The sequence below is a fragment of the Centropristis striata genome, chromosome 20 (genome assembly GCF_030273125.1).
Source record: "Centropristis striata isolate RG_2023a ecotype Rhode Island chromosome 20, C.striata_1.0, whole genome shotgun sequence".
Taxonomy (NCBI): Eukaryota; Metazoa; Chordata; class Actinopteri; order Perciformes; family Serranidae; genus Centropristis; species Centropristis striata.
This window is the reverse complement of record NC_081536.1, coordinates 7952033-7978765: the sequence shown is the minus strand read 5'-3', so window position 1 is coordinate 7978765 and position 26733 is coordinate 7952033. Positions and strand designations below refer to the sequence as shown.

General features: G+C 38.3%; 1 protein-coding gene across 1 annotated transcript; it reads left to right on the top strand.

Annotated features, from left to right (window-relative positions):
• Positions 1-1483: 1483 nt before the first annotated feature.
• On the top strand, positions 1484-26733 carry tasp1 (taspase, threonine aspartase, 1). The gene is made up of 14 exons (XM_059359951.1): positions 1484-1661; positions 3027-3231; positions 3388-3455; positions 4575-4643; positions 5251-5371; positions 6170-6254; positions 6330-6409; positions 6552-6658; positions 9316-9435; positions 9988-10066; positions 14823-14933; positions 16679-16786; positions 17830-17903; positions 25601-26733. Exons 2-14 carry the CDS (start codon positions 3069-3071, stop codon positions 25691-25693), a joined length of 1278 nt encoding a protein of 425 aa, XP_059215934.1. The 5' UTR covers positions 1484-1661; positions 3027-3068; the 3' UTR covers positions 25694-26733.

Below are 26733 nucleotides of genomic sequence, written 5' to 3'. Positions count from 1 at the left end.
TTATCATATTGACAAGTAACATTTATATATAAACGAAAAGCATAAAGCAAAATAAATTGTCAACCACTATACATACCTTGGTTTACATGCTAGAAAAGGAGTGAAAAGAATCACAAAATTATTCTTTCCAACCCCTTTTCCATAAATTATCAATTGATTATCAAGCAGTTTCCTTATTAATCTGAACCTATACACTAATTACTTTTCCTAAATTTGTATGATAATGTTGTTAAAATAATTGATTATTTTCTATATTGGTAAATGATTTTATGCTTTATTTCTCTGTTCTCTGTCTCTGTTCTCTGTTCTGACGCAGGTCACTATCAAAGGTCAAACCTTGACTGTAATAAATATCTCTATGCATTTATATTAAGTCAGACAATATGATTTGATACATTGATTGTGTTTGTGTGTTAATATTGATGTAGAAAACTATGATTACTTTAATTACATATATTCCATTTGCTTAAACTGATTAAGATTCTATAACTCACAAAGAATGACATCCAGATATATTGATGCAGAGTTTTTGCTGTGTGTGTATGTGTGTCTGGAGAGGAGGGCCACAGAAGGCCAAGTGAAAGTCCCGTGTGAAAATGTCTGTAAGTCATAACAAGGAAAAATGTTTGTGCTAACAAGTTTGTTAGCAGGCCAAAAGGCCTTGTCCTGGGTAGCAGGGATTGTTTTGCCCAGGTGGCCTGATGTGTGACGGTATGAAAGAAGACTGGCGAATCAGCGATCATGAAGGCGGGACTTCCTGGAGGAAATCAACCAGCATGTTTTGTAAACAATTGTAAGGTTATTTTAATGGGTTCCAGGGAGGGAGACGGGGTTCAGATTTCACGAACTGAAACACGTCTGTTTGTATTCAGGGACATGAGTTAATTTTGAACCCGGAGATCTCTGTAAAGTGCACATTTTTTGACGTATTGTAATAAAACTTTTGTTAAACTGAGAAACTTGGACGTTCTCCAGCTCTTCATTTCCCCATCAAAGAATGCGCAGAAAAATGGTGAGGTTTTTTCTGTTGGTGACAGATTTTTTCTGTCGGTGACAGATTATCAATTTTCAAGGTTTCCTCATGCAATTTTTCTAACAATGTATATAATAGTTATTTTCTTTTATCTCTGACTAATTATTGATGTACCTATCCTTACCAAAAATAGTAGTTCATTATCAGTGATAAGAATACAATTAATTACTTATAGATTTGTTTTATTTTTTACAGTCTATGGTCTTAATCAATATACAATTTACTTACTTTAATATTTTAATATATGTATCTTCATCATGTCGACTAGGTATCCTTTTGTATATGACTATCTTATTAATGTGTTAGTATTATATATTAAGTTTGTATTTTATGTGTTTATGTGAGCAGGAACTGCATTTTATTCTATTTTTGTAGTTTTATTTTGTGCAGCTTCTCCCACGTGTGTGTCAATGTTTTCACTGAACGCACTTCCTTGGCAACGTGTATCTGAACCAGGAAGTACTTTTGTATGCGCTAGCTAACTAGCTGCGGTTAGCACAGAGGACTGAAAGTGTGTGACAGCAAAGTTTGTCTCGGCTCGATTCACGACTCCAGCTTTCGTTCATGTGCATTAAACACATGCCCGGTAACGTCGTGGAGAGCAGGCAGGTCTCTCGCAGTGAAAATTGTAAGTTGAGATTGTTTTGTTGTTGTGTTAGCGAGCTGTTAGCTAACAAGCTAACGAAAACACAAGACTGTTAGCTTGACTTGAGATAACTTATTTAAATGTAGTGTCATTCTTTACACATTAAAGAGAGTCACTAGCACAACACCTAATTAACTTGTACTTAAAAAAACGCAAACTTTAAACTGACAATACATCAGGAACTGTTTGGAAAGTTGATAACGTCAACTCAATCTAACGAGATGCGACAGTTTTATGTGCTGTGCAAGATTTGATTTGTGGTTTTGTGGATCAGGATTATGTGTTGCGTGTATTTTGATAACTTGAGCTCCAGGGTGGATGTTTGTCACATAATATTTGTGCTCGAGTTAGTCACAGAGTAAATGTATCTGTTCTCTGCCGCTGTCAGTGGTTTGACAGCACTGATGGTAGATAGATAGAAACTTTATTATATATATCTCGAGAGAAATTCAGGTATATCAGGAAAAGATAGAAAATAAAAAGCAGTAATATTTTAAAATTAAATCTGAATTAGTGTTTAAAGATAACTACTGAAATAACTATAAACTATGGGATGGTAAATAATAAATATCTATAATAATAATCACTTATTGTAAGTCGCTTTGGACAAAAGCGTCTGCTAAATGACATGTAATGTAATGTAATGTAATATAATAATAATAAGTACTGCAGAGCCTGCGCTCAAACTGAAAGGTGACAAAGTAAGGGTAACATGAAGGGTTACTGAGGTTGATTAGTTTAATAATGTAGATGCTGTAAACAGTGACAATGTGCTGGTTCATTACTTCAGCCACATTATTCATTGTCAGTAAAATCAGCTTCTGCTGTCATGAAAAACACGAGCAAAATTCTGTCTAGTGCCTTCTTTTTTCTAGTGCCTTAGTGGTCTCAGTAGGACATAGCTGCATACCACCATGCTGCTTTGCAAGAGGTTCGTCTCATCTGTTTATCCATAGGGCTGCACAATTAATCGAAAATTTGACCAAATTATGATATCCAAATCCGAGGAGGTGTAATTTTTGTTTAAAGCATAATATGTGTCAAAATACCATTCTGAATTGTGTATTGAGGTGTTGCAAGTTGCCCCAGCCTACAAATCATATTACACAGACTTGTGAAATAATCTTTGTTTGATACAGATCCTCCCAAAAAAATTAGACCACTATTTAGTTTCATTGAAAAATGAGAATAATGATGCAAAATTGACCTTTCCCTTGGCCTTAAATGCCTTAATCATATGCAGTGATATCAGTCAAAATAAGCACAATTGCATTATCCATTAAAAAAGAAATAATCTTGTCCTGTATTAAACCTAAATGCTAATGGAATGTTTATTTTCCTGTCCAGGTGTGCCATGAAAATCACTTTCTTACCACTGTCTGACAGGCCATGATAGGCTTGTCAAGTTATGCAGGGGTTATGGAAAGTCTAATGAATTCTGCTGAAGAGCAGCAACCCTCCTCTCCCCTGGCCAACTCATGGTCCAAACAACAGGACTCAAGCAAAATTCAGAAGCCAAAATGTGTTGGTGGATTTGTTTTAGTGCATGCAGGTAAGTCTGCCAATCACAGTTAACAAGTAGAAGTAAGAGCTTATTGGAAAGAAATGGGAAGCAGAACATCATAATAAGTAAACATGTTTAGAGGAGGCCAACAATCATAACTTCACAATAAATGTGCAAATGTTTGTTTCTATTGATTGTTTTCAGGAGCAGGATACCATTCTGAATCTAAGGCCAAGGAGTATAAGCATGTATGCAAAAGAGCCTGCCAGCGAGTGAGTACTTTCTGAATGCAGAGCAGCAGAACAGATTGACACTGATCATCAATTCAAGTAGCATTTCTATGATTATAGGATAACTATGCCTTTGTTCATAAAGTAAAGTCAACCTGTTTAGTCAGTCTAATAGGTTACAAGCAATTTGCTTGCTTTGACTCTATAAAATTCAGTTGATTGCGAAAGCACATTAGGCAACTAAAAGTTGCTAACTACTGAGGTATGTGTAAACTTCCCTCTACTCTTGCATATAAATATGTTCTGTTCTTGTTTTATCAACTGATTGTACTGTCTTCAGAAAGCAGATAGGGTGACTTTGTTTTATCAGTTTGATCAGCAAGATATTGGGTTTTAGGGTTTTGCTCAGGTTGGGTTTGGAGCATCTGTGAACAGCTGTCATTCCATATTTTTTCAGTGGGATTCCAATCTGTGTTTTGGCAGTAGCACTCAAGCACTTAAATGTTTTTGTTTTGAAGTCATTCCAGTTTTCATTTGGCTGTATTAAGATCATTTTGCTGTTGGAATGAGAGTCTTTGTTCTCTGGCACTCTGAAGCAGGTTCTTCTAAAAAATGTCCCTGTATTTGGTTTCATTCATTGTTCTTTTCATCTTACAACTTCCTTACATCCGTACGACTGAAAAACAACCTCGTGGTGCTGCCATCACCCTTGATTTACAATAGGGGTGGTGTTAGATGGCTGATGAGCTGTGCCCACTTTCCGCTGGATATAGTACTTTGAATTAAGGCCAAGTTGTTTAAATTTTAAAGGGGTCTTTTGCTTTCATGCTGTCTGCTGTGTTTTCACACATACACACACAAAACACACTTAATTCAATCCAGGATCCTTATTGTATGTTTTGTGCTTTTCTTTATCCTCATTTTATCTCCCGTTTAAGCTTATAATGAGGCTAAAATCGTAATAACCTCTGCCAAGGAGTTTATGTTTTACGTTTTTTTTTTCTCCGGATTGTTAGTTAGCAGGACATACGTATTCCAGTCAATGCACTGTAGTGTGATTATGAAGGGGCTACAAAACAAAATAAGTGATATGGATATTGAAGTGATTAATTTATGTTCATAAGTTATCAGTTATAGGCTGTTTGTCTCTGTCTTTTCCAGGCCGTGGATCGACTCAAAGCTGGAGCACTTGCAGTAGAAGCAGTGGCTGCAGCACTGGTTGAACTTGAGGTTTGTTTATTTCAATCCAGGTTTGATTATAAAAAGTCAACCTTTAATAACTCACTAAATAATAACACCCCACCTGCATAATTTAGAGGGAAATTTATTTTTAGGCATAGATTGAACATAAACGACATCCAAACAACTTTCAGTAAGAATAAGAAATTTAATTTGACATGTGTATGTGTTTATCCAAAACAGCTTTATTCTGCTCCAGCCTCCCATGCCTGTACGCACATCCTGTTGGATGATGTAAGAGGTGATTTTCCTCAGGGCAGGCCTGGAATAAAGAACAATGACTCTGATGAACTCTCTGTAGCTGCAGACAGTGTAGCAAGTCATTTTTTAAAAGATAGATTTGATTAGCTATATACTGTTTGCATGCATACAGGTGACAGGAAGTTAGAGCCATCATCTGGTCATTAGCACGAAGAAACTGTTCAAACACCCAGACAGCCTCCCATATATTTATCTTGTTTGGAAATATTTCCAATATCCTGCAACTTTGGACCATACACTAAAAAAAAAATTACTTTCCTTCATATTAACATTGACAGTTTGGTTCATAGCAAATGTAGTTTTATTTTCGACTCTGCATGTTTTTAATTGTTCTCAGGACTCTCCTTTTACAAATGCGGGCATGGGCTCCAACCTTAATTTGTCAGGGGAAATTGAATGTGATGCGAGTATCATGGATGGGAAGTCGCTCCATTACGGCGCCGTCGGGGCCATTAGTGGTGAGTTATTACACATGTGTTTATATCTATGTGATATTGCTGTGTTGTTGTGGCACTAAAGTTCAGTCACCTGGTAATAACGACAATAGGTCAAGCTTCCGTCATACATTTTTTCTGATTTACTTTCTACCATCAACTTTCACCTGGAGAAAGGAATTCTGTTTATATGTCCAGTTCTGCATGCTCGCACAGTTTTCCTTGAATGCTCTCAACAAAAGCAATTCATTGGCAAAAGCCCACGATTTATTCCAAACAGCAGCCCAGCGATGAAAGCTGACAGTTGACTTTTAGTTCAAAAGACAACAGATTGTTTTTGTTACCACATCTGCATCATGTAGAAGTTAGTCACATCAATTGTGCATGAAGAATGGAACTTTGGTGGCTTAGATATACAGATATATACCTGCCAACCTTTGTTTTTCATAAGGTTTAAATAGGCTGAAAGCAACCCAGGTGTGCTTGTGTAACAATGGCAAAAATAAGGAAAATATTTAATGCTAAATGAATACATTCCATGATTCGACAAAAGGATTACTTCGTGTGTTCACAGTATCTTGATTCGTTTTTCAAAACTCATCTGTTCAGACAAGCATACACCACCTAGTCACCCACTCACCATCGCAATACTGTTCAATGTTTTATTTTGTTGCCACTGTTTTTAAATTATTTTATGCTTTTTTGTAAAGTGACCTTGGGTGTTCTGAAAGGCGCTTATAAATAAAATGGATTATTATTATTATTATTATTACATCACATAACAAAGTGCTAGCACTGTGATGATTCTGACTTTTCCTTCAGGTATTAGGAATCCAGTCTTAGTTGCAAACCGTCTACTGAGCGAAGCACAGAAAGGGAAACTATCAGCTGGCAGAATACCACCCTGGTGATTATTATGGTTATTACTTAATGCTGCTTTAATGTGACCATATCCACTTGTTAATTTGTTTTCTTTTCTCAGCTTTTTAGTGGGGCGAGGAGCACACGACTGGGCAGTGAGCCATGGAATACCACCATGCCCCTCAGAGAAAATGGCCACCAGTGAGTTTTCTTGCACTGCTTCAGAAATATGCTTTATCTAAGAAATTCATTTTTCTGTAGCTGTGAAACTGAACCAAAACACAGCACTAAAAACAACCTTTTGGAATATGTATTAGCTTGGGATTATTTCTTTTACACACAGAGTTCAGCTTGTCTGCGTATAAGAGAAACAAACGAAAGATGGAGCTGGCAGAAAAAATGGACACAGGACATAATCAGGCAAAGAAAAGACGACAATCAAGTGAAAATGTGAGTACTGTGTTATCACTTAAAATAAGATCAATTATTATAATGGCATCAAGTGTATTCTTTATGAACTATGAGTTAGAATGGACCCACTCGTTTCTGCTGATTTTGCCGTCGTAGGGAACATCCTGCTTTTCTTTGACTAACAGATGCAAAATGGGTTGATATCTCTGACCAGATTGAAATGGTATTTAACATTTGACAAGGATCAGAAATCTATTGTAGATTAAACTAAACAGTCCATGTAAATCAAAATGAAGTCAAGCTACTTCACTTTAATAAACAGTACTGTTTTGCTTAAGTTAAAGTCAAGTTAAATCCTCAGAATTACTCAAAATGGGATTTGGGTCTCAAACACAAATGACAGACTTGTATTTTTTTTATCACAGCAACATGTGTTGTTTAAAAGCTGATAAAGGCAGGAGCAACTGAATCCACTTTCCACTATGTAGAAAGAAAAAGAAAATAATGCAGTAAACAATACATACATATATCTGATAAAATAAATAATAAGTTACTTCAGGCTTAAAGATACGATCTTGAAATTGATCTTTCAAGCAATTTCCCTCTGGGGATTATTAAAGTAATTCTGATTCTGATTCTGATTGAAGAGCTCTGTTCTGTTGTCTTTGGCAGTAAATGCAAGTGCTTTTATCAAAGGGCCATAGACTCAATCACCATTGTGTTACCTCATTTGGCGATAGATATGATTTAACAGACATTTATTTCAATGAAAAGCTTCAAGGTTGTTACTTTAAGGCCCTTAGAAGTAAGAGGGCATTACTCAAAACTCATTATGAATGTAGCTGCATCACTTGGTCTATTGTGGTTGCTAGGAGTGATGAACTTGGTGTGGTCCTTAAATCAGTTTTATCATGCGTACAGCCCACTCCACAGATTCCAAACCAGCAGTTATGCATAGCAATACATACAGCATCAAACTGAATTTAAAAAGGCAGAAACATCAAGTAGAATACGGTGCTTTTATGCAAGAAAGTAATTTAATGACTCTCCACGACGAAGACATCAAGAGATATTCCGCCAGTTATGATCTCATATTCTCACAGGATCATTAAAGGAAATGACCTTACCAGGTTGCAGAGAGGCTTCCAAGAAACGATTAAAGTGTTGACAAGAGTTAGTGCAAAGTTTCAGTGCCCTGAGCAGCACAACAGGAGAGTGGCTTTGTGATGAGCTGAGTAGAAGCAGTTGAGAGGAGAATCATTCTGCTTTAAAGTCATGAGCTGAGGCAGCAGCACAGAAGGGTGGGAGAGTTTATCTTGGTTTGCATGTGAATCGTGTTAAATGAAGTAAAACGTGTAAACAGCCACAGCCCGTTTCGCTTCATTAAGCCTGTTTTTAAACACTGTTATTGTTTATTTAGTTTTGTCACATCACTCCTTAATATTAATGATATATCCACAAAAAGAAAGACTAACAACTAAAATGGACTGTTTGTTGACTTAGGTAAGTGCTATATGATTAAATGATAGATTTTCATGTCAAGTGGCTTGTAAACCTGCTCTCTGTTCACATCCGTCTCTTGCATGTTTACGCAAAACTGTTTGACCTATTAAAGATTAATATGTAACCATTTAGTGCAGTAATGCTACCGCTGATCTGAACAGAACTGATCATCAGACAGTTCACATGCATGACACGGTCAGAGATTTAGGTTATTTTCCAGGAATTTGGCATCAACCTTATCTTTAATTTTGGCTCTGCCATGGACATTAAAAAGTCAGTTAACATGAAATAACACCTTTTTGTGTGTAGAATGTCTATTAGACACTTGTGGCTTCAACAAAAAAAATATTATTTTAGCAGGTCTGGTTTTCATTTCCATACACTGTGTTCTTTTATGCCTCTGACTTTTTGCCAAGCAATAAAATCGTTCCATTCTTTTTTTCCAATGCAATATAAGCACCTGTCTCATGATGGTGAATAGCTGCAGTGTTGTTTTAAAAAACTCTAAAAAGCATTGCCCTGAAGTTTTATAATCATTATTTACTCTTAAGTTTTTTTTCATTTAATGACACTGATAAGGCATGACAGGATGGTCTTTGTAGCATTTCGAAACAGTTGGCTCCGGTTCTTTTAGGCCTCAAGAGCCCGGGGACGGGGCTGATTTAGGAGAGCATGGGACAGATGAGGAACACTGTAGCCTTTTTTTTAACTCTGCCTTTTAGTCCAGGGTTCAATAAAGATCTTCAGTTTCTTGTCGGAGTGGAGCTGTGATCATGTATCTTGATGCCGTTTTGCACATTTACGCTGTAGGACTCTATTTATCATGCAGTCTGAGTCATGATGGTTCACAAACAAGTCACTTCCAAACCAAACTGCAATCAGGGAAAGAAAACGGATGATTGAAATCACAACAGCACATTTTTGATGAAATATGAAGGGCAAGGAAGAGTGATTCATAAATTCGTGCATTTCATTGTTAATTTTGGAAATGTTCTTAGTCAAAGATGATGTTTCTCCTTTATTTTGCCAGAAATTAGAAAAACATTTTCTCATTTAAAAATGTCCATTTGTGTATATATATGTGTATATATATATATATATATATATATATATATATATATATTTTTTTTTTTTTTTTTTTTTTTTTTTTTTTTTTTTCTGTTCATGTGACTCATCTCCTTACTGTGATGCAGGAAAATGGTTCAGGGTGCCTCGACACAGTGGGAGCCGTTGTGGTAGACCTGGAAGGGAATGTAGCTGCAGCAGTGTCCAGTGGAGGTCTGGCCATGAAGCATCCTGGCAGGGTTGGCCAGGTAGTCAAGCGATTTCTTTACCCACATAACAGAAAACAACGCAATCACTGGAGCTTTAGAAAATCAGCTGACCAAGAGTTTTTTGAGAGTTTCTGCTTGTTAATGCAGATAAATACATGAGATGACGGACCACATAAGAATTCATCCTGATCATCCTAACGTCCTTTGCTCCATTTTTCAATCATTCTTAAATCCCAGTTAAAATGTCTGTGCTGAAAGTCTTTTACTCTGAGCCAGCTACTGAAAGTTATGAGTTTCCATGAACAGAGGCTTAACAGGGGAAAAAAACAACAACAACTTAACAAAGTACAGAACAGAATGAATGAATCAGTAGCACTTTACTGCCTTGACCTCATTAACACTATTACTGAAATAGATTTGTGACTAAGCCTATGGCATGTTGTTTTTATTGTAGTCAATGATGTGTAAATGTTAGTTATTATTTCAGAACCTCTGTGATTATTTGGTACGTACAAAACAGAAATGTTAAAACTAAAGCAACAACAAAACTCCTTTGCAGCTAAAATGTCCTGTTTTCTTTTTTTCCCCCAGGCTGCTCATTATGGATGTGGCTGCTGGGCTGAAAATGCCTGTAATATGAACCCTTACTCTACAGCAGTGAGTACCTCAGGTATAGCACAGCATGCTCTATTTCACAGTTGTGTGTAACTTTTCCTTCCACTGTTAATGTTTACCACTAGCCTGCCTATTGTTTTGGAGATGAATATGAATCAGAGACAGATATTTGATGTGAGCTTCTTATTTAGCCTCGGTGAGTCAAGCTTCAAGGCCTGATAATACTTTCCGATGACCTCCAGCCATTCCTGCTGAGTGACTCTCATCAGTCACTTCCTCAGTTGATTGAGTCATCATTCTCCTGGTCTTTGTTAGTCAGCTGCACACCAGGTGCATTGCAAAGCTCTTTGGATTTGCAATGACATTTGACATTGGACACCTGCTGCAGATATGATGGGGAGAACCGATGGGAGCGCAGCACAGAGATGACACATTTGAAAACCTTAATTGCTGTTATCTAGATTCAGATAAAAAGTTTTCCAGTCTAAATGTATGGTATGATACCATACTTAAATCAGTTTGAAGTTTGTATTTTGAAATAATTAAGCTTGTAGAACAACATCATGTTGATCAAGAAGAGATGCTTTTAGATGTTTTACTTTGCATGTGAGCTATACGCAGTCTTTAATTCCATCAGAACGAGGAGACTAATCAGATTCAAATCTAATTAAAACCAGAAACCCAATAAATAAATATAGTGCAGAACAATTTGAACTGAAACACAATGCTGGATCAGTGGATTACCCAGATTGACTGTAAACGTTGAGCCCGGGAAAAAAATTGCTGTTGTTTTTTCTTTTAAGTGTACATTTTTAGTGCTTTGAGCAACTCCATTCAAAATGATTACATTGGCATGTCAGAAGAAGGCTCATCAGAATATATGTCAAAATCTCTGTGAAAGAAGCGTCTAAAAAGAACTATCTGTAAAAAGAAACATGATTCGGAAGCACCAATGGTTAAGAGAGAAAACTGAAGTGTTTCTGTGTGATTTCACGAGACAACCTGTCCAGTGAAAATTAAATTGTCTTGCCACTGTTGGCAGCAAAAGCCTTGTGAATTTTGTGATTTAAAATGTTTTAACCTTTACAAGTCTACATGTAGAGAAACAGCAGCTGTCCCCTTGCATCTGCCTGTCCTCTGCTGACAGCACACACCAAGGTTATTATAGTTAACGAAAACTAACGAAATAACGAAAATAAAAATAAAAACTAGAGTTTTAAAAAAAACCATAACTAACTGAAACTGTATTGTGTGGTTACAAAACTAACTAAAACTAACTAAAAATTATCGTAAAAATGTCCTTGGTTTTCGTTTTTGTCAACTTTTTTCATTCATAATTCAGTGTTTCTATTTGAACATGCAACACATGGTAAATATGTTTACTGAGACTGGGATGTCTACACTCCAACCAAAATTCAAAACACCCTGAACTGTAAGAGTTAATAACCTTATTGGGGCTGAGATGGATAAACCAAAGGAAATAAAGGCAAAATGTATTATGACCTCTTTGAATCTGGCACCCAATACATAGCCCATTACAAAAAAACTAAAACTAACACTAAAACTAATAAAAATGAAACTAAAACTAAGCATTTTCAAAAACTAAAAACTAAACTAAAACTAGAAAATTCACTCTGAAAACTAACTAAAACTAACTGAATTTGAAGACAAAAATTCACAACGAAATTAAAACTAAAACTAATGAAAAAACTATTATAACCATGGCACACACCAGAGCAGGGAGGCTCTTAAGGGTTAAAACTAATCAGAGTCAACTGGAGACATCCATCCCTTTCAGGACCAATCTGCCATTTGAAAAACAAGTGGCATTCTTCTTGAACACATTCACACAACGTATACAACCGTGCTTTCCCAAAAACGAGAGTGCATGCCTCTCTTAGCTCAAAGCAACATTGCTGCTTGAGAGCTGTATGGTTTAAATGTGGGGCTATATTAGCCCACTTCTTTAAGATGTGTAGATGTCTGCGACATAGCTTCTGGGCAACATTAAAATCTTTTGATGTGGATCTGTAGCCTAATGCATGTCAGTGCAGAAGAGCTGATTTGATCAGACAGGCTGAAGCTTGAGTCATATGTACTTGGAGCACTGTGATAGCCAGCATTTTGCGCCGCTAAAGCTTGTCTGAATATATCATCAACAGCAATTAATGAGAAGTTTGGGGTAATGCAACAACAAAAACAGTTATACTGAGCCAAAACTTCTAATCATAACAGTTCTGAAAGACCCATTATAGTATCTGCTATCGCAAAAATGCACGCCTCTGTCTGGCAATTCTGAAATTCTCTGACACATTTCATTGAAAAATAAAAACAAATCCCTTTTATAGATATGTTAGCAATCCATAGTTTAATGACTACTTCTACTGTTGTTGACAGTAGATGAAGTTTAGATGTTTGCTCCGTATATATATTTCCACCTCATCCTGTCTTCCTATGTTGTGGCTTTGCCTTTGATGTTACATAAAAAAAAGCTTTCCTTATGGGTATGGAGAACATAATGTGTGTTCCAGTACAACACCTGTTTTTAATTTCCTAACATGAAAGGCATTCCCATCAAAAGAAACAGAAAAACAATCATTTTCAGAGCATGGTCCTCACCCTATATGTCACTCTTCCTTCCCTTCACCTTCTTACCACTTTGCCCTCCCACCCCCTCCATTCTAGTCTGTTCTGTAATATGTGGCTCATATGGGTCTTTGTTTTATATGAGTTGACTGCTTCACTTTGCTGTGGCCCATGAGAGGACAGCTCACGAACTTCACTGTTTACTCTCGCTGCTGTTGGCTGTCACGTACTGTGTCTCCGATTGTTGGCCTCCTTTCTTTTTTACACTTCTCTCCTGTCGAGTTGCGGCTTTATTCTGGGTCATCTTGCTGCAGTCCCAGTTCAACCATGTTCATGCTGCTATAAGATCCAGTTCCCCTGGAACAAAGCACTTTACAGTAAACACAGTACAAAAGGCACAGTACCTGGCCAATCTGACGTTTGCTCTTGTTAAAAAAGAACTTCAAGTTGCTCCAGGCATCTGGTCTCCACAGTTACCAACCTGCATTGAGTTTTGTTGTAGTTACCTGATATTTTATGAGGCCTTCATTCGTGTTTACAGAAACAACAAGGCTATATTCTTCAGTCTTTATGGGGTTTCACAGGAGCTTTTGCCAGATGTGTTTTGTTTTCACTTTTAGATTTCTTGTCTTTTTCTCGAGTGCGGGCGGACTTTTCCTTTGAGAAAGATACATTTTTAAGAATGCAGCATGTATTTTGTAGCTGTCTTTTCTATAGCAACAACAAGGCAAGCATATTTTCTAAGATATATGAAAAAAAAAAAGCACACCTGCTATGTTTGACTTGGAAGTGGTAGAGGGTAAGGTGAGTCATTTGTACAGACTGACCAGGGTTTTATGCTGAAAAAAATGCTTTGTTTCTCTCCCTGAATGTTTCTATAAACCGCATTCTGCATAACTGAAGAGCATCAGACAGACTGAGATTCGAAATGGAGCAAACTGGAGCATACCCTGCTGGGCACTTCTCTGATTTTATTAGAATTTTTACTTTGCAGTTTTATTTCTGGCACATTTGGCATGCAGTCACCTATGTCTACCTACAACTATCGCATGTGTTACTCACCTCGGCCAAACAAAAAAAGGCTAATTGTCTTGTGTAGCCAACACATTTCCAGGCAGAATGAGTAGGTTCGGTCCATCGCTGTTTGAAAACAAAACATTTAAAGTTCGCCGCTCCTCCCCTGTTCAACGCCGTCTAATTAGCCGTTGCATTTTGCGATCTTCACTCACGCTAGCTAACAGGCATAGTAGTTGTGTCCAGACAGGAGAATTTAGTGGCGAGTCCAGAGCATCCGACTCAGCTGAGACCGATTACAGTGTCAGCTAGGCCACGCCCAGAAAAAGAGAAAATACAGGCAGAGGGCAGGGTCGCTGCAGATACAGACACCGTCATACACATCTATTGGGTCATAAGTGATGATTGAGAGGGATTATTTACACATTTTCTGTACATAGCTCATTTAGAAAAGTCCCACTTATTGTGCCTTTTTAAATACGTATTTTTTTGTTGTTAGCCATTAAAATCGAATTGGGAAGATCATCTTACAAAAATATGTATTATAGTTAGATGCCAATTTAAAACCTATCAGCATAACATTGATGCATATATGTGTAATGGTGATAAATGTTGCAAGTATGCTTCACATACTGAGTTAGCTAAAGCAGAGTTTGCAGAAGTGGAATTAATACTGCGTGGTTGGTGAAACTCTGCAGTTACTGCCAGTGTGCCCTTGAGCATGGCAGCTGCACCTGGCAGCCCCAAGATACTGTCATGTTTACCTGAAATAATAAAGCTTTAAGTCATCATGCCATCATGAAAAGGGAATCTTTAAATTATGCAATATTTTCCATTCTGTAATTTTCTAACCAGATGTATTGAGAAAATGCTTTAACCTTTTAACATATTTTGAATATCAAAGCATAGTATGACAAATGGTAATCAGGAAATGCTCGCACATTGATCTCTTCAAAATTCACTTAAACCTCAAGATGTGAGATATCAGATGTGATTAATACCATACACAGCTAATGTTTTAAAAGTCAGATTTATTTAATATGCCTTGGACTCTTCGACGTAAGCGGTTCGTACTACATGTGCTACAAGTCCCTCAAAGTGAAGTCACTAGGGACCTTGTGCAATTCTGATTGAAGGCATGCATGCTTGCATCAAAAGCAATGAGTTATTGCAAGTTACAGATTCTGCTTTGTCTGTGTGTCTTTTACCAGGCTGTGGGGAGCATCTGATTCGCACCATGCTGGCACGCGAGTGCTCTGCTGCCATGCAGTCTGAAGATGCCCACCAAGCGCTGCTGGAGGCTATGCAAAACAAGTTCATCAGTGAGTCACCCACATGCAGCTCCACTCCCACTACTTTCCATACACAGAGATGTTTTAGCCAAGAACGTGTTTGCGAGAAACACAGCTATGCATGGAGAGAATTAAGCTAACAAACAGATGTTGCATAACATAAGGAATGAGCTAACAACTGGAAACATTGGAAATAACAGGATCAGAAGAGACGGCTTTTGATTTATGGATCATTTTCACTGTTTAAACAGGGCCTTCAAACGTTCCACGCATCATAGCTGACAGCCACAGATAATTTTGGAGGACGTAATTGTTTTGTTGAAAGTCTATGTGAAGATGCATTTTTTTTTGCCATATTCTCAGAAGTGGACAATTTTAGAAAGTCTTGTTAAGTGTGTTTGCTGCGCCTGTGAATGACCACTGGGATAGCTCAGAGAGGACAGAGCAGAGGAAGAAAGGACATGTGGAAACATGTGGTGGTTTCTGCCTTGTTTTGGCCTCCTTTAGAAGTCCGTCCCAGTTTGGCTCTATCATGGACATCTGTAACACCAAGACGTTTTTGGACGGGCTGGATGAAGTCAATTTGAAGTTAATTCTTCTGCTGTTTCCTTTCAAGATGCACATTAAGTCAAACAAAGCTCCATAAATCCTGCCGTAGCAAGAGCAATGATGACAGTGTGTGATGTGGAGGCCTCTCACTCAACTTCCATGATACATTTGTCAGGTTCTCTAAATAGAATATCTTTAATGGCGACACACAAGTTGTTGTTTTTTAGATCTTTTTGCCCATATCCACACTCAAAAGTAGTTAAATCCCTGTAACTTATTTGTCATTTATTGTAATGGGTAAGATAATGGTGAACATTAAGGCAATAATTGAACTTCTCTCATGTTTACAACATGCAAGATGCCCGAGTTATTATGGAATGTGTAACAAAATAAATTTAAGAGCCTTTTTAACATGTACAACAAATACCAGGATTCTGTGTGAATGTCATCCAAACAGCACTAAAAAGCGTTTTATAGAGTGAAGGGAACATTACGACGTGGAACTGATATCAGTGTGAAATGCAACAAAGAAACAGCGGGCATGCAGACACAAAGATATTTCCATCAAATTGTTCCTGTTTTCCTTTTTCTTGTTGCTGTTTTGAGACATTTCAAGGCAAGCTATAGCTGTTTTTAGTTTTTCCTAACTCAACCCTTTTTTCTTTTATTGCCTCTCAATAATGAGCAAATCCAAGTTTTTTTTTCTTTTTTGTTTACACAACACCTCATTCAAGTTTGCCTCGTCTGAAGTTTAGTGAGGAAGCATGAGAGGTTCTCATTCCACACAATAGATGACTTTTAAAGTAAAGGTTTTGAAAGTTATGTAGCTGCATGTTTTTCTTAAAACAAATTCTGGTGCAGGAGTGTATACAGTATCGGTAAAAAGACACCTGACATTAACCCATTATTCACTAAAACCTGCCCCACACAAATTAAGTGTTTTTTTTTTTTTAATTTAACAGTCTGCTTAATAAAATAAATACATCAGAATAATTGCTTTCAGTTCTTGGCCAGAAAGGCAAACAACTTTTTCTCATAGATCACTGTAATTCAATTAAAAGGGCTGTGTTTTTTCTATTTTTTTCCACATGTTATCCTTGGTTCGGTGTGTTAGGGTGGGGAACAAAAAGTACACAAGAGCCTGTGTTGATTGAGGAGAAACTTTCTTTTCACCATGCTTATGCCTTGATCAGTCATCTAATATGTGGTGTTTTCTTTGTGTCCAGGCTCACCCTTTCTGGCCAGTGAAGATCGCGTCTTGGGTGGAGTAATTGTCTTGCGCTGCTGCAGATGTGTGGAAGCTCAGCCATCACAAAATATTCAGGGTATACTGGGTAAGACATTAATCATTTCAACATCCGCGCCGCAGCCTATGGTAGGCAGAGATTTGGCTGTTAATATTTAAAAATCCATCATCAGATAGATGGGGAGGAGGGGTGAGGAGGCACTGTGGCTTTCCTGGAGGGTGGTCTGTGTTTTAACTCGCACAATCAGGCTCTGGTTTCACACCCTTCATCTCAGATTCAAACAGAGACCTCCCACTATGGAATCAACAGCTAATCTTCAGACAAGTGGAGGCTTATTGAATACTGCCCAGTTTGGCTGATTGTATTGGCGGATCTGGTTTCTCTACCTGGAGCTTCTGAGAATTATCCTTCTTTTTGCAAAGCTATACCATCATGGAATTTGACTTAATCAGAGGTCTGCCCAAAGTTTAGGCCACATGACTTACTACTGGGTTTAAATGCTGCCCTTTGCTCTTTGTGGTAATTTCAACATGATGTATATTAACCTTAATGGATGCGTTCAAGTTCTCTGACAGAGTAGAGCAGATGTTTCTCCAATGTAGGATGACATCTTTATTTCAAATGAAACATAATAGCACATGACAAGTGGTATTTATATTCTACATGAAAAATAAAATGCTCCAAAGTAGCTCTTGCTCAGTGATGTACAGGCCCTGTTTGATGCTGTTTATGGACCGTAACGTTGTGCAGAGTGCGGACTACCTCACATTACTGTGGACTGCAAAGGGCTCTGTGTTGATTTACAAGAATAAACAGAATGTCAACCACATCCTTTGGGGTGCTGTAATTCCTTCTCCAGCTCACAAGTTCTACCTTCCTATGCACTTATGTCACAACTGCAGGTCATATATTTTCATGATAATAGGCATGCTCAGAGTTTACCAGAGTTTAGTATGCTGGGTCACCTGCCAGACGTTTTCCTCTGGTCAATTTATGAAATTAAACTTTATTTTAGTAACACACCCTTACTCTGTCCCTGTATATTATTACATTTATAGAAATGTATATTTATGTGAATTATTTTTCTCCTGTTCACTCTGTAATAAACCTTTTTATCCGTGTTTTCACAGTGGAGTTCCTATGGAGTCACACCACAGAAAGCATGTGTGTTGGCTACATGTCGGCCCAAGATAGCAAAGCTAAGGTGAGCTTTCCCATTAGCTTGACAAGCAAAATGTGTTGCAATTAGTTTCAAATACACTCATGTTAATACTTAATACACATCATTGACCATTGACTTGAAATGTAATCTGTTCTTGTTTTTCATCATATATTCCAGGGCAAATAATGTTAATTAGATGTTAACTATATGCTAACTGTGACTAATACACTATGGATTTTATATGTGAATAAGGGATATATTAATGTTCACAATATTAACAGTGAACTGGAAGGAACATTGGGGATTGGAGACTGTAGGATACAATATCAAAATAGTGTCTTTTTCCGTCTGGACTTACAAAATCTCAGAGACAGCAATTCAGATCACACAAACTAAAAAAATCCCTGAAAAGAAACCGTTGATTTGGCAAATACTGAATGCTCATAAGATCTGGCAGTTGTGAAGTTGGCTTACATCATAGCTGTCTGTGTCTGTTCTCTTTGCCAGCAGTTTGGAACCAGTCATCCTATTTTGTCTTATGTTTTTCCTCCCAGTTTGTAGAGTACAGTAGGCTAAACTTTTCTGTCCCTGGGGGGAAATTTGTCTTGTGCACAGTGCTGCGGTCTGGTGCTTTACACAAAAAACATCACAAAAACAATTTGTGATGTCTTGTAAGTCAAAAAACCTGAGAAACTGCCAGCCCTGGGGGAGAGTATTTACCAGAGAGACTGGTTAATGCCGTCTCCACCAGATCCCACTCCAAGTGGGTTTATAATCCCTCACCTACTTTAGGTTTTGGTGTCACTGAAAGGCAAAAGCAAGCCAAACCCCTGGTCCATGTGGTTTGTAGGCAGCAATACTAGTCTGCTTGCGACCTTGGGTTTTGGATTATGGGACTAAAAATCTTTGCTGGGCTCTTTTAAGTAGACATTACAATTATGATTTTGTGTAAAATTAATGACTACATCATAAATGCTTGAGGCTCTGTGATCCTCCTTCAGGACCAAAATGTTCTAAAAATCATTAACAAATCTTTTAAGTACATACATAAAGTGACTTGAATCAGTCAGTGTGGCTTCTTAAGCAGCAGGGCTTAATGCTCTGGTCTCCTCGCTCTAAATTGAGTCTCAGCTCAGCCTGATTTGTTTGGCTAATGTATCTCTGTCACTCTGTATAAAGAGAGGGCACTGTTGTTCAAGCCTGGTTCAGATTTCAAAGTGTTTGCCCTCCATGCCGCCTCCCAGCCCCCTCACCCGTCCTTTCCTCTGTCTCTTGGGCTGTCTCTCTCGTCACTCCCTCTCTCTGGCCCTACCTGCTCCTAAAGTACCATAAAGTTTACTGAAAGTCATGCACCACTGGGGATATCAGTATCGATCTGCATTTTTGTCCGATGTGCTCTGTGTATTGGGCTTTGTAGTGGAATGTGAGCGTCCAAGCTCCCCTTTCAGGCCAGTGCCAATGTAAAGATGTGAGCATGACCAACTGTGTACTTTTCAGGGGCCCTTTTGTTTGTAAGTTTTTTCTTTGTTTACATCGTTACATAATGTATGTAGGTGGAAGCAGTGGAGGTTAACAGGCATTAGCAGAGGGTGGTATGACCCATGGCATATAGTGATAATGTCAGTTTATCCATAATGTCTCTCCTAATATTCAATTGCTTTCTGAAAAACCCAGCTCTTTCACGTATAGTCTAACTGTGGACATGCAACAGCAAGTTAAAGTGCATTAGTATTAATGTGCGGTTAATATAAATAAACTTCAGTTGCAGGTGCAAGAGATTAAATTTAACATCCTGGGACTGGTGATGTAGAAGATGTTTTGATATTAATAGGGGTAGTCAGGATTATTTGAAGAGGGGTTGTTTGAGGTACAGTGTATTATTTACAGTAGATTGCGGTCTGCATGCTTCTCGTGTGGAGAAGCAGGCAGGAGGACACGCACAAAAGCCTTTAAGTTTATGCAGGGGTAGAAAAACAACACAGATTTTTACCTCACAGAACAGGGGATTTGCTGGTCTACCACTGCCTCGATCAGCTTGTTTTTTGTGTTATTGTGCGACTTTGGTGTTATCAAAGGTTAGTTCAGATTCACCAAAGATGTGCAATAATACAAACAAGTTGAACTAAGACAGGAGCTCATTCAAAAAATACAAACTCCCCTTAACTAGATAAAAGAGTAGACTTTGGTTGCTAATATACTAACAAGCCAATGTGGGCCGATGAGTGAGAAAATAAGAACAAAATTCATTGCTCTTCCACTGTTTTTCAATTTTCTTTTTTACTACAGTGGCTCAGGCTACTCTGTCCCCAGACAGAACAGCAACAGACTATCCCTTAACAGAAACATTAATGTAAGCACCTCTACACATGCTGAATTTTCTTCATATAATTGTATTCAGTGGGGGAAGATCCAGGAATATCATCTGTCAGTAGTGGTTTCTGGATCTCCTGGGGAATGGTATCCACTTCGTCTCGATGGGGCATTGGTGACGCAGTGATATTGGAGAGTGCAGCCAAGAACACAGCTGCTCCACCAAACCTCACACTGCTCTCCGAAGCCCCCATGTGCCTCCATGGCTCTCACTGTCTGCATACCAGAGAAGCTGGCTGTTCTATCCTTCACGCCTCCACACTGGGTGCAAAAAAAGGTTTTACCCGTTGCTGCCCAGCTGGGCCCGCAGCCGGCCCACGCTCTCTGCCAGCTTATCGTCCATTTAGGGGAGTTCATATGAGAGCATCTGTTTTTTCTCCAATCTGGTGAAGTTCAAAAAGCCAGAGGGAAGCTTTATTGTTACAGTCACAATATCTGTCATCTGTAAATTGAGTCTCTAGAGTGGTCTGTATGCTATGAAGGTCTGGGATGTACTGGATGGCAGACGTCAAAACTGTGGGGAAGAGATAAACCGTTTACTTCAGTCTTCCTACAAACTTTTTGTCATTTTACCATTTTGTACAGTAGCACTGGGAGCAGTGCAGATGAGGGTTGATTCAGGTGACCAAGCTGCAGCAGGAGAGCCAGTAGTTGAAGGAAGACTTCCTTGACTGTGTTGTCGTATACTTGCTGAAGAAAACTTGATAATGATTAGTGTTGCGATTGTCATTTTAATAGGTTTCCTGAATAATTCATCTTGATTTAAGCATGTGCACATTTTCAGTGCACTGATTGCCAATAGAGCCAGAGCCATCCACAGCCTCAGCTGCTATTCTACAGACATTCCTCCCATTCCTATTAGCATCCCACTGGGTGTCTCTAACCAGCCAGAGTCCATCTTCCACTGCCTCTCTGTGATAAGAACATGAAAGGGCTGATACACAGTAGCAGGAGTATTTAGGACAGAGGTCAGACTGGATTTTTATTGTAGCAAGTCTACTTCTCTTTCACAGTGTTTTAATTCTCAGATTTGTACTGTATACATATTTTCTGACAAACGACAGTTTCATATACCCAGGAGATCAGTGAAGCATGCTATAGCTCATTTTACAATGTGCTGGATGTCGGACCAGTTTTTCAGACACTACTGGCAGTTCTTCTGAGGTTTTTCTTGCTTTTCAATCACATGTTATTTTGGGGTAGGTTGAGTCTGTATCCTAATCCTTTTGACATCACACTGTAAAACAGCTATAAAGTTCTGCAGAGGGAGAGCATCTGGTTTTATTCAAACGCTCACCTGTGTTTTCACTGGACAACACATCGGAACATCAAGCCATGTTTGACAGAGGTTCACAAAGCTGCATGGGCAGGCCAGTGGCGGCGCTTCTGAAACAGTTGGACTATTGTTTGTCATGATTGGACAGATGAAAGAGAAGTGTAAGATCCTCAGCACCGCCACCATGGCTCAGTTCCCTCCTCCTGGACATCATTACCACTAGAAAGCTTTTTCTGCTCAAATTGTGTAATACCAAAGAAATCACATGGCATGCAACTCAGGCCTCCTGGTTATTGTCTGCTTTCTATATTACATGACAACTGTCTTTTATTATGGTACATTTTGTTTTTTACTATCCATCTCACATAGAGAATAAATAGCATATGATTGTTTTTTTGTTTTTTTCTGTATTTTAAAAGAAAAGAATGTGAAAACCACAACACACAAGCAGCGGCATAGTCATAGAGCTAAATTTATCCTTTGGCCTATGCTGTGGTGTTAATGTGTGGCTTCTCTAGCTCCTAAACACATTCATATCTCCAAAGAATGTTGTTTTTCTCCGACAGATACAATGGAGCTGTGTTTTTCATGTTATATTTTGATTCAGCCGAAGTTCTGTCATGTGGTCACTTCAGTCACTGGGTATCAAACTGACAACAAACTCACTGTACTTTTGCACGTCTTCTTTTTTTATTCTCTATCAAGCTTGGCTATCATATAATTCTACATTTTTTTGCACCTCTTTTAACCCCGCTGACTTTGTAATTGTTCACACTGCTTCTGTAAACATGGATTCCACCACAAAAGTTAATTTGAACAGGAGTTATGATTTAGTACATTGTGAAGACGATGTTGAGATGGACATAACACCGACCAACAGACCTCTTAAAATTTGTATAAATCAGTGTTGTTCACCCCTCCAAACAATCAGAGGAGGAATGTGGCCTGGGATCTCGATGGGTACCAGTGTTTAGTCCAGATTATTTGTACATAATGTGAGGGGTTTACAAAACCAGTTTTAATACTCCAAGTTAAATGTAAGCAAAGAAATAATAGGCAGCATGTGATGTCAACTCTCTAGGTCGTGTACCAAATTCAATGGGGAGAATTCTCGGTAACACTTTACAATAACCATCATTTATGAATGGTAAACAGATTTATTAATGTTTAATCATCATTTATAAACCGTATATAGACCATTAGAATGGATACATACATAATTTATTAATGTTTAACTAACTACATCATTCATAAATGACAAATAGATGGAATATTAATGTAAGTTTATAGTTACTTTACCATTAACAAACAATTAAATTATAATTAATAGTTTATTAATAGTTTTAGTTGCACTCATTTTAACATTTTAACACCATATTAAGTATGTTAATGATTTTGAAATTATTTATAGAACTTTAAGAAATTGTTTTAAAACATTTACAGATTAAATATGTATCGCACTTTGTAAATGGTTTATAGACCAATTATTAACCATATATAAACATTACTTAGTTGGTTATTGTAAAGTGTTACCGAATTTTCCCTGTCTTTATGCTTACGTCAGCAAGCATGGACTTTCCAAGCAAATTTAAGCAGTGGTGGCCAATATTAGCTAGCATACTCCTATTGACAGTTATTAAATCTCACCTCCAGTTCTCACTGACAATTAGACAACCTCTGTTGAGCGCATCTCCCCAACCATTTCCTGATCAAGAGTCATCCAACCTACTGCTTTTGTTTTTTTTTCTCGTTGCAAGAGATCCCGCGAGGTGGTGCATTGCTCTGGCAGAATCTTTATAATATCCTGTAGTGTGTGATGCACTATTATTTCCAGAACTTTTATTGTATGTTTGAGATTTTAGAGAAGATCATCTGTAGAATTTCTCCTTATTTGTTTGATGCAACACAAATTTAAAATCGGTTAGGATTTTAAAAGTCCAGTAGTCTGAGCCGGGCTTTAGTGAGATCATGTTTGTGATTGAAGTGGTAATGTCTTTTGTCTGTAAAGTCTTTGGCCACCATTACCCATTGAAATGGCCAAAAATTTGCCTTTTAAGTAAGTGCCCACTTATTAAAACCAGAACAACAAGGTCTGTTGGGAGTTTGGCACTGGACTGTGTTGTATTGCTATTGGCCAATGAATGCAAATTAATAATCCAAATATTAAATCAGAGTAATAGAAAAGTTGGCACAACATGGATAAAAAAAGACTGTGTCAATGCGAGTGTTAGGCTACATATTTCAGCATTATTTGTCTGTTGCTGAGCACACTTGATGTCACAGAAGTGTTAGGACATCTGTTGTGTGACCTCTGATTCTGAAGCTCCACTCATAATCACTGTAACCTTAAGACTCCTGAACTTGTGAAAGGCACGCAATGCTCTTCGCACTGTGGTGGTGTAATTACTCACTTATTTGGTTTGGTAAGCCTTTTACTCTTCCTGCTTACTCACTCAAGTGGTCCCTTCTGTCAGATGGAAATAAAAATTAAGGTCTTACATGTGCCGCAAGGTTGCGTGTAGGGGTGAGGGTTAGGGCACATTGGTGTCATTGTCAGACAGTTTTCCTACAAAATATATGAAGTCATACAGCTAGGCACTAATTGTGCCCAGTAGTGTATTTTCAGCTGTGTATTCAATGTGGTTGGAATTTAAAAGAGCATTGCAAAGCTCTTTCCCTCTGACATGCAAACATCAAAAGGAAAACTTTTAACATGTCACCATTAGTTGATTACGTCTCAGCTATGGACCTTCAGTCAAAACAGTTTAAGCAAGGCCTTTCTTTAACCTCATCTTTAGAAGATGAAGGGGAGAGGATGAACCCAGAAAGGGGCACTGCAGGCATAATAGCCCTGAGAGTGTTGCCATGTGTGCTCGGCCTTGTCTGGCTGTTCTCCCATTGTAGTGACAGTTGCCCTCGGGGTGCCAGGGGCCATAGTCCAAGCCTACACAAAAAGGAGTCCTGAAGAGATGAAGGCTCCTGCGACTGGAGGAGTGATGTCAGGCCAATTCAGTAGCCTGGTCAATAATTGGATGGACTCTTCCCCCAAGGCTGGAGCCAGTTTCACCCTCTGTGGCGAAAGAGAGAGAAAGAGAGGCAGAGGAAGGAGGATGACAGCCATTATTGGCACAGGGAGAGTCAGTCACCTTTGATCCCCCAGTTGAAGTATCACTCCTCTCTTCACAGCTGTGTTTGCCCCTTTCCTCCTCCTCTTACTCTTCTCTGTCTCTGCTCAAACACTAAACACTAGCAGTCTGTTCGCTTTATCCACTTACTCTGTCTCTCTATAAATACTCACTTGACATCTTTGGACTTCAGGGGTACATGATGATGATTCAACAGTAGTAGCCCCATGTGTGTTCTTGACTACTGAACTTGCTGGTTGTGTTGCATTTTTCCCCCTCATCTGTGATATTATTTGAAATATTAATGGTAAATGGACTGCACTTATATAGCGATTTCCTAGTCTATACAACCACTCAAAGCATTTTAACACTACAGACTGCGCTCATTCACCCATTCACACACACATTCATACTGGTGGCAGAGACTACCCTAAATGGTGCCACCTGCCACCATTGGGAATTCATTCACACAGCGATGAACGGAGCATTGGGAACAAGTTGGAATTCAGTATCTTTCCCAAGGAAACTTCCACATGTAGGCTGCCATGACCCCTCTGATCAGCGGGTGGCCGCACAGCATCAGAGCCGGTTGAAAATTGGCAAAGTTTCACTTTAAAAATAGCTATATAGTGATAGCCAATCTTCTTGCTGATGATTTTATTTGCTTATGAAGGTCATATAGAGGCATCAATGTTAAATTTAGACTGTTTCTTAAGCAGTAATAACTCCTTCTAGTAGCTGCATTAATAATTCTCATTAATAATACTCATAATAAAAAAACACATTCCATTATCATCTTGTAACATTTGTTCCAATTGTTCCTCAGAAATTTTACAGGAATCCAAAAGATCAACACCTTGTCAGCTTTTCTTTTTTTTCTTTTCTCCATGTAGCCTTGCCTCTGTATATCTTTCCCTGGATGATGTTCTCATTGTGTATATTTGTGTGTTTTCTTTTGTTACCTGCAGACACACATATCCAGATTACCACCTGGGACCGTTCCTGGACAGTGCTTGGCCATTGAAGGAGGTGTGTGTCGACTGATGAGCGTAGTGGAGTGAGCCGCATTTGCCCTCCTTCTGGGCTTCTTCAGCAATACTCCAAACCCTTCGACCCACACACACACACACACACACACACACACACAAACACAAACACCACCTTTTTTGATGCCAGAAGTAATAAGCTTTAGCTGTTTTAACAGGTGCCCAGGAAAGATGGAGGGGTGTTAGCTTCTACTTAGTGCACTTACAGGACTTCCCTTTGCCACTGTATGCCTCCAGCATGTACTCTATACCAACATAACCCCCCTTCGAAGCTCTCCAGTGTCACCTGGATCAGACTTGATGCACCATTGCCTTGATGCACCCTTTTGTCTTTGTTACTCTTATCCTTTCCTACTCTTTTTCCTTTTGTATATAAGCTATGATTTAGGAAAACAGGGTGGATGTTTATGTTGTTTTGTACGGCTGAACAGATGTGACTATTTTCAAGCATTTAGGAATTTCAAATGCAGGAACTTATTTTGTTTTTACTTTTCGAGTTTAAAACGATGTCCGATTGCACCTTGTGGAATGCCTGCTACTTAAGATAATTGTTAAGAGTGAAGCGTTTATAGCTGTGAGAGTTGAAAAGTCATTATAAAAGCAATTTACAACGTTAACACATACAGATCAACTTCCATATACATATATTGTTATTAATACTCCAGCATACTGTATAATGTAGCATACTGTGCATCTTAGCTCATGAAGAATTTTATAACCATTTCAGCCATTGAATGCTTTGCTTTGATCGTTTTAAAATGTGAATACATAGCTATTGCATGTGCAAAATCTACAGTAAGCCACTTTGTGTTCTTTGACGGGCGTAGAGTTGATTAAGAAGCAGGAAGATATGCACTTCCAGAGTGATGCTGATACATATTATATATAGTGCTCAGGTAGCAGCATTTGACCCCACCGCCAAACATGACTGTTAGTCATCATTTAAAAATCACAATTTATATTTGTATCGTCACATTGACAGAGACTTGTATTTTCTTGCTTAAAAAAAAAAAAAGGACCGCTCAAAACTAATTTATGTATTAAGCCCATGAACT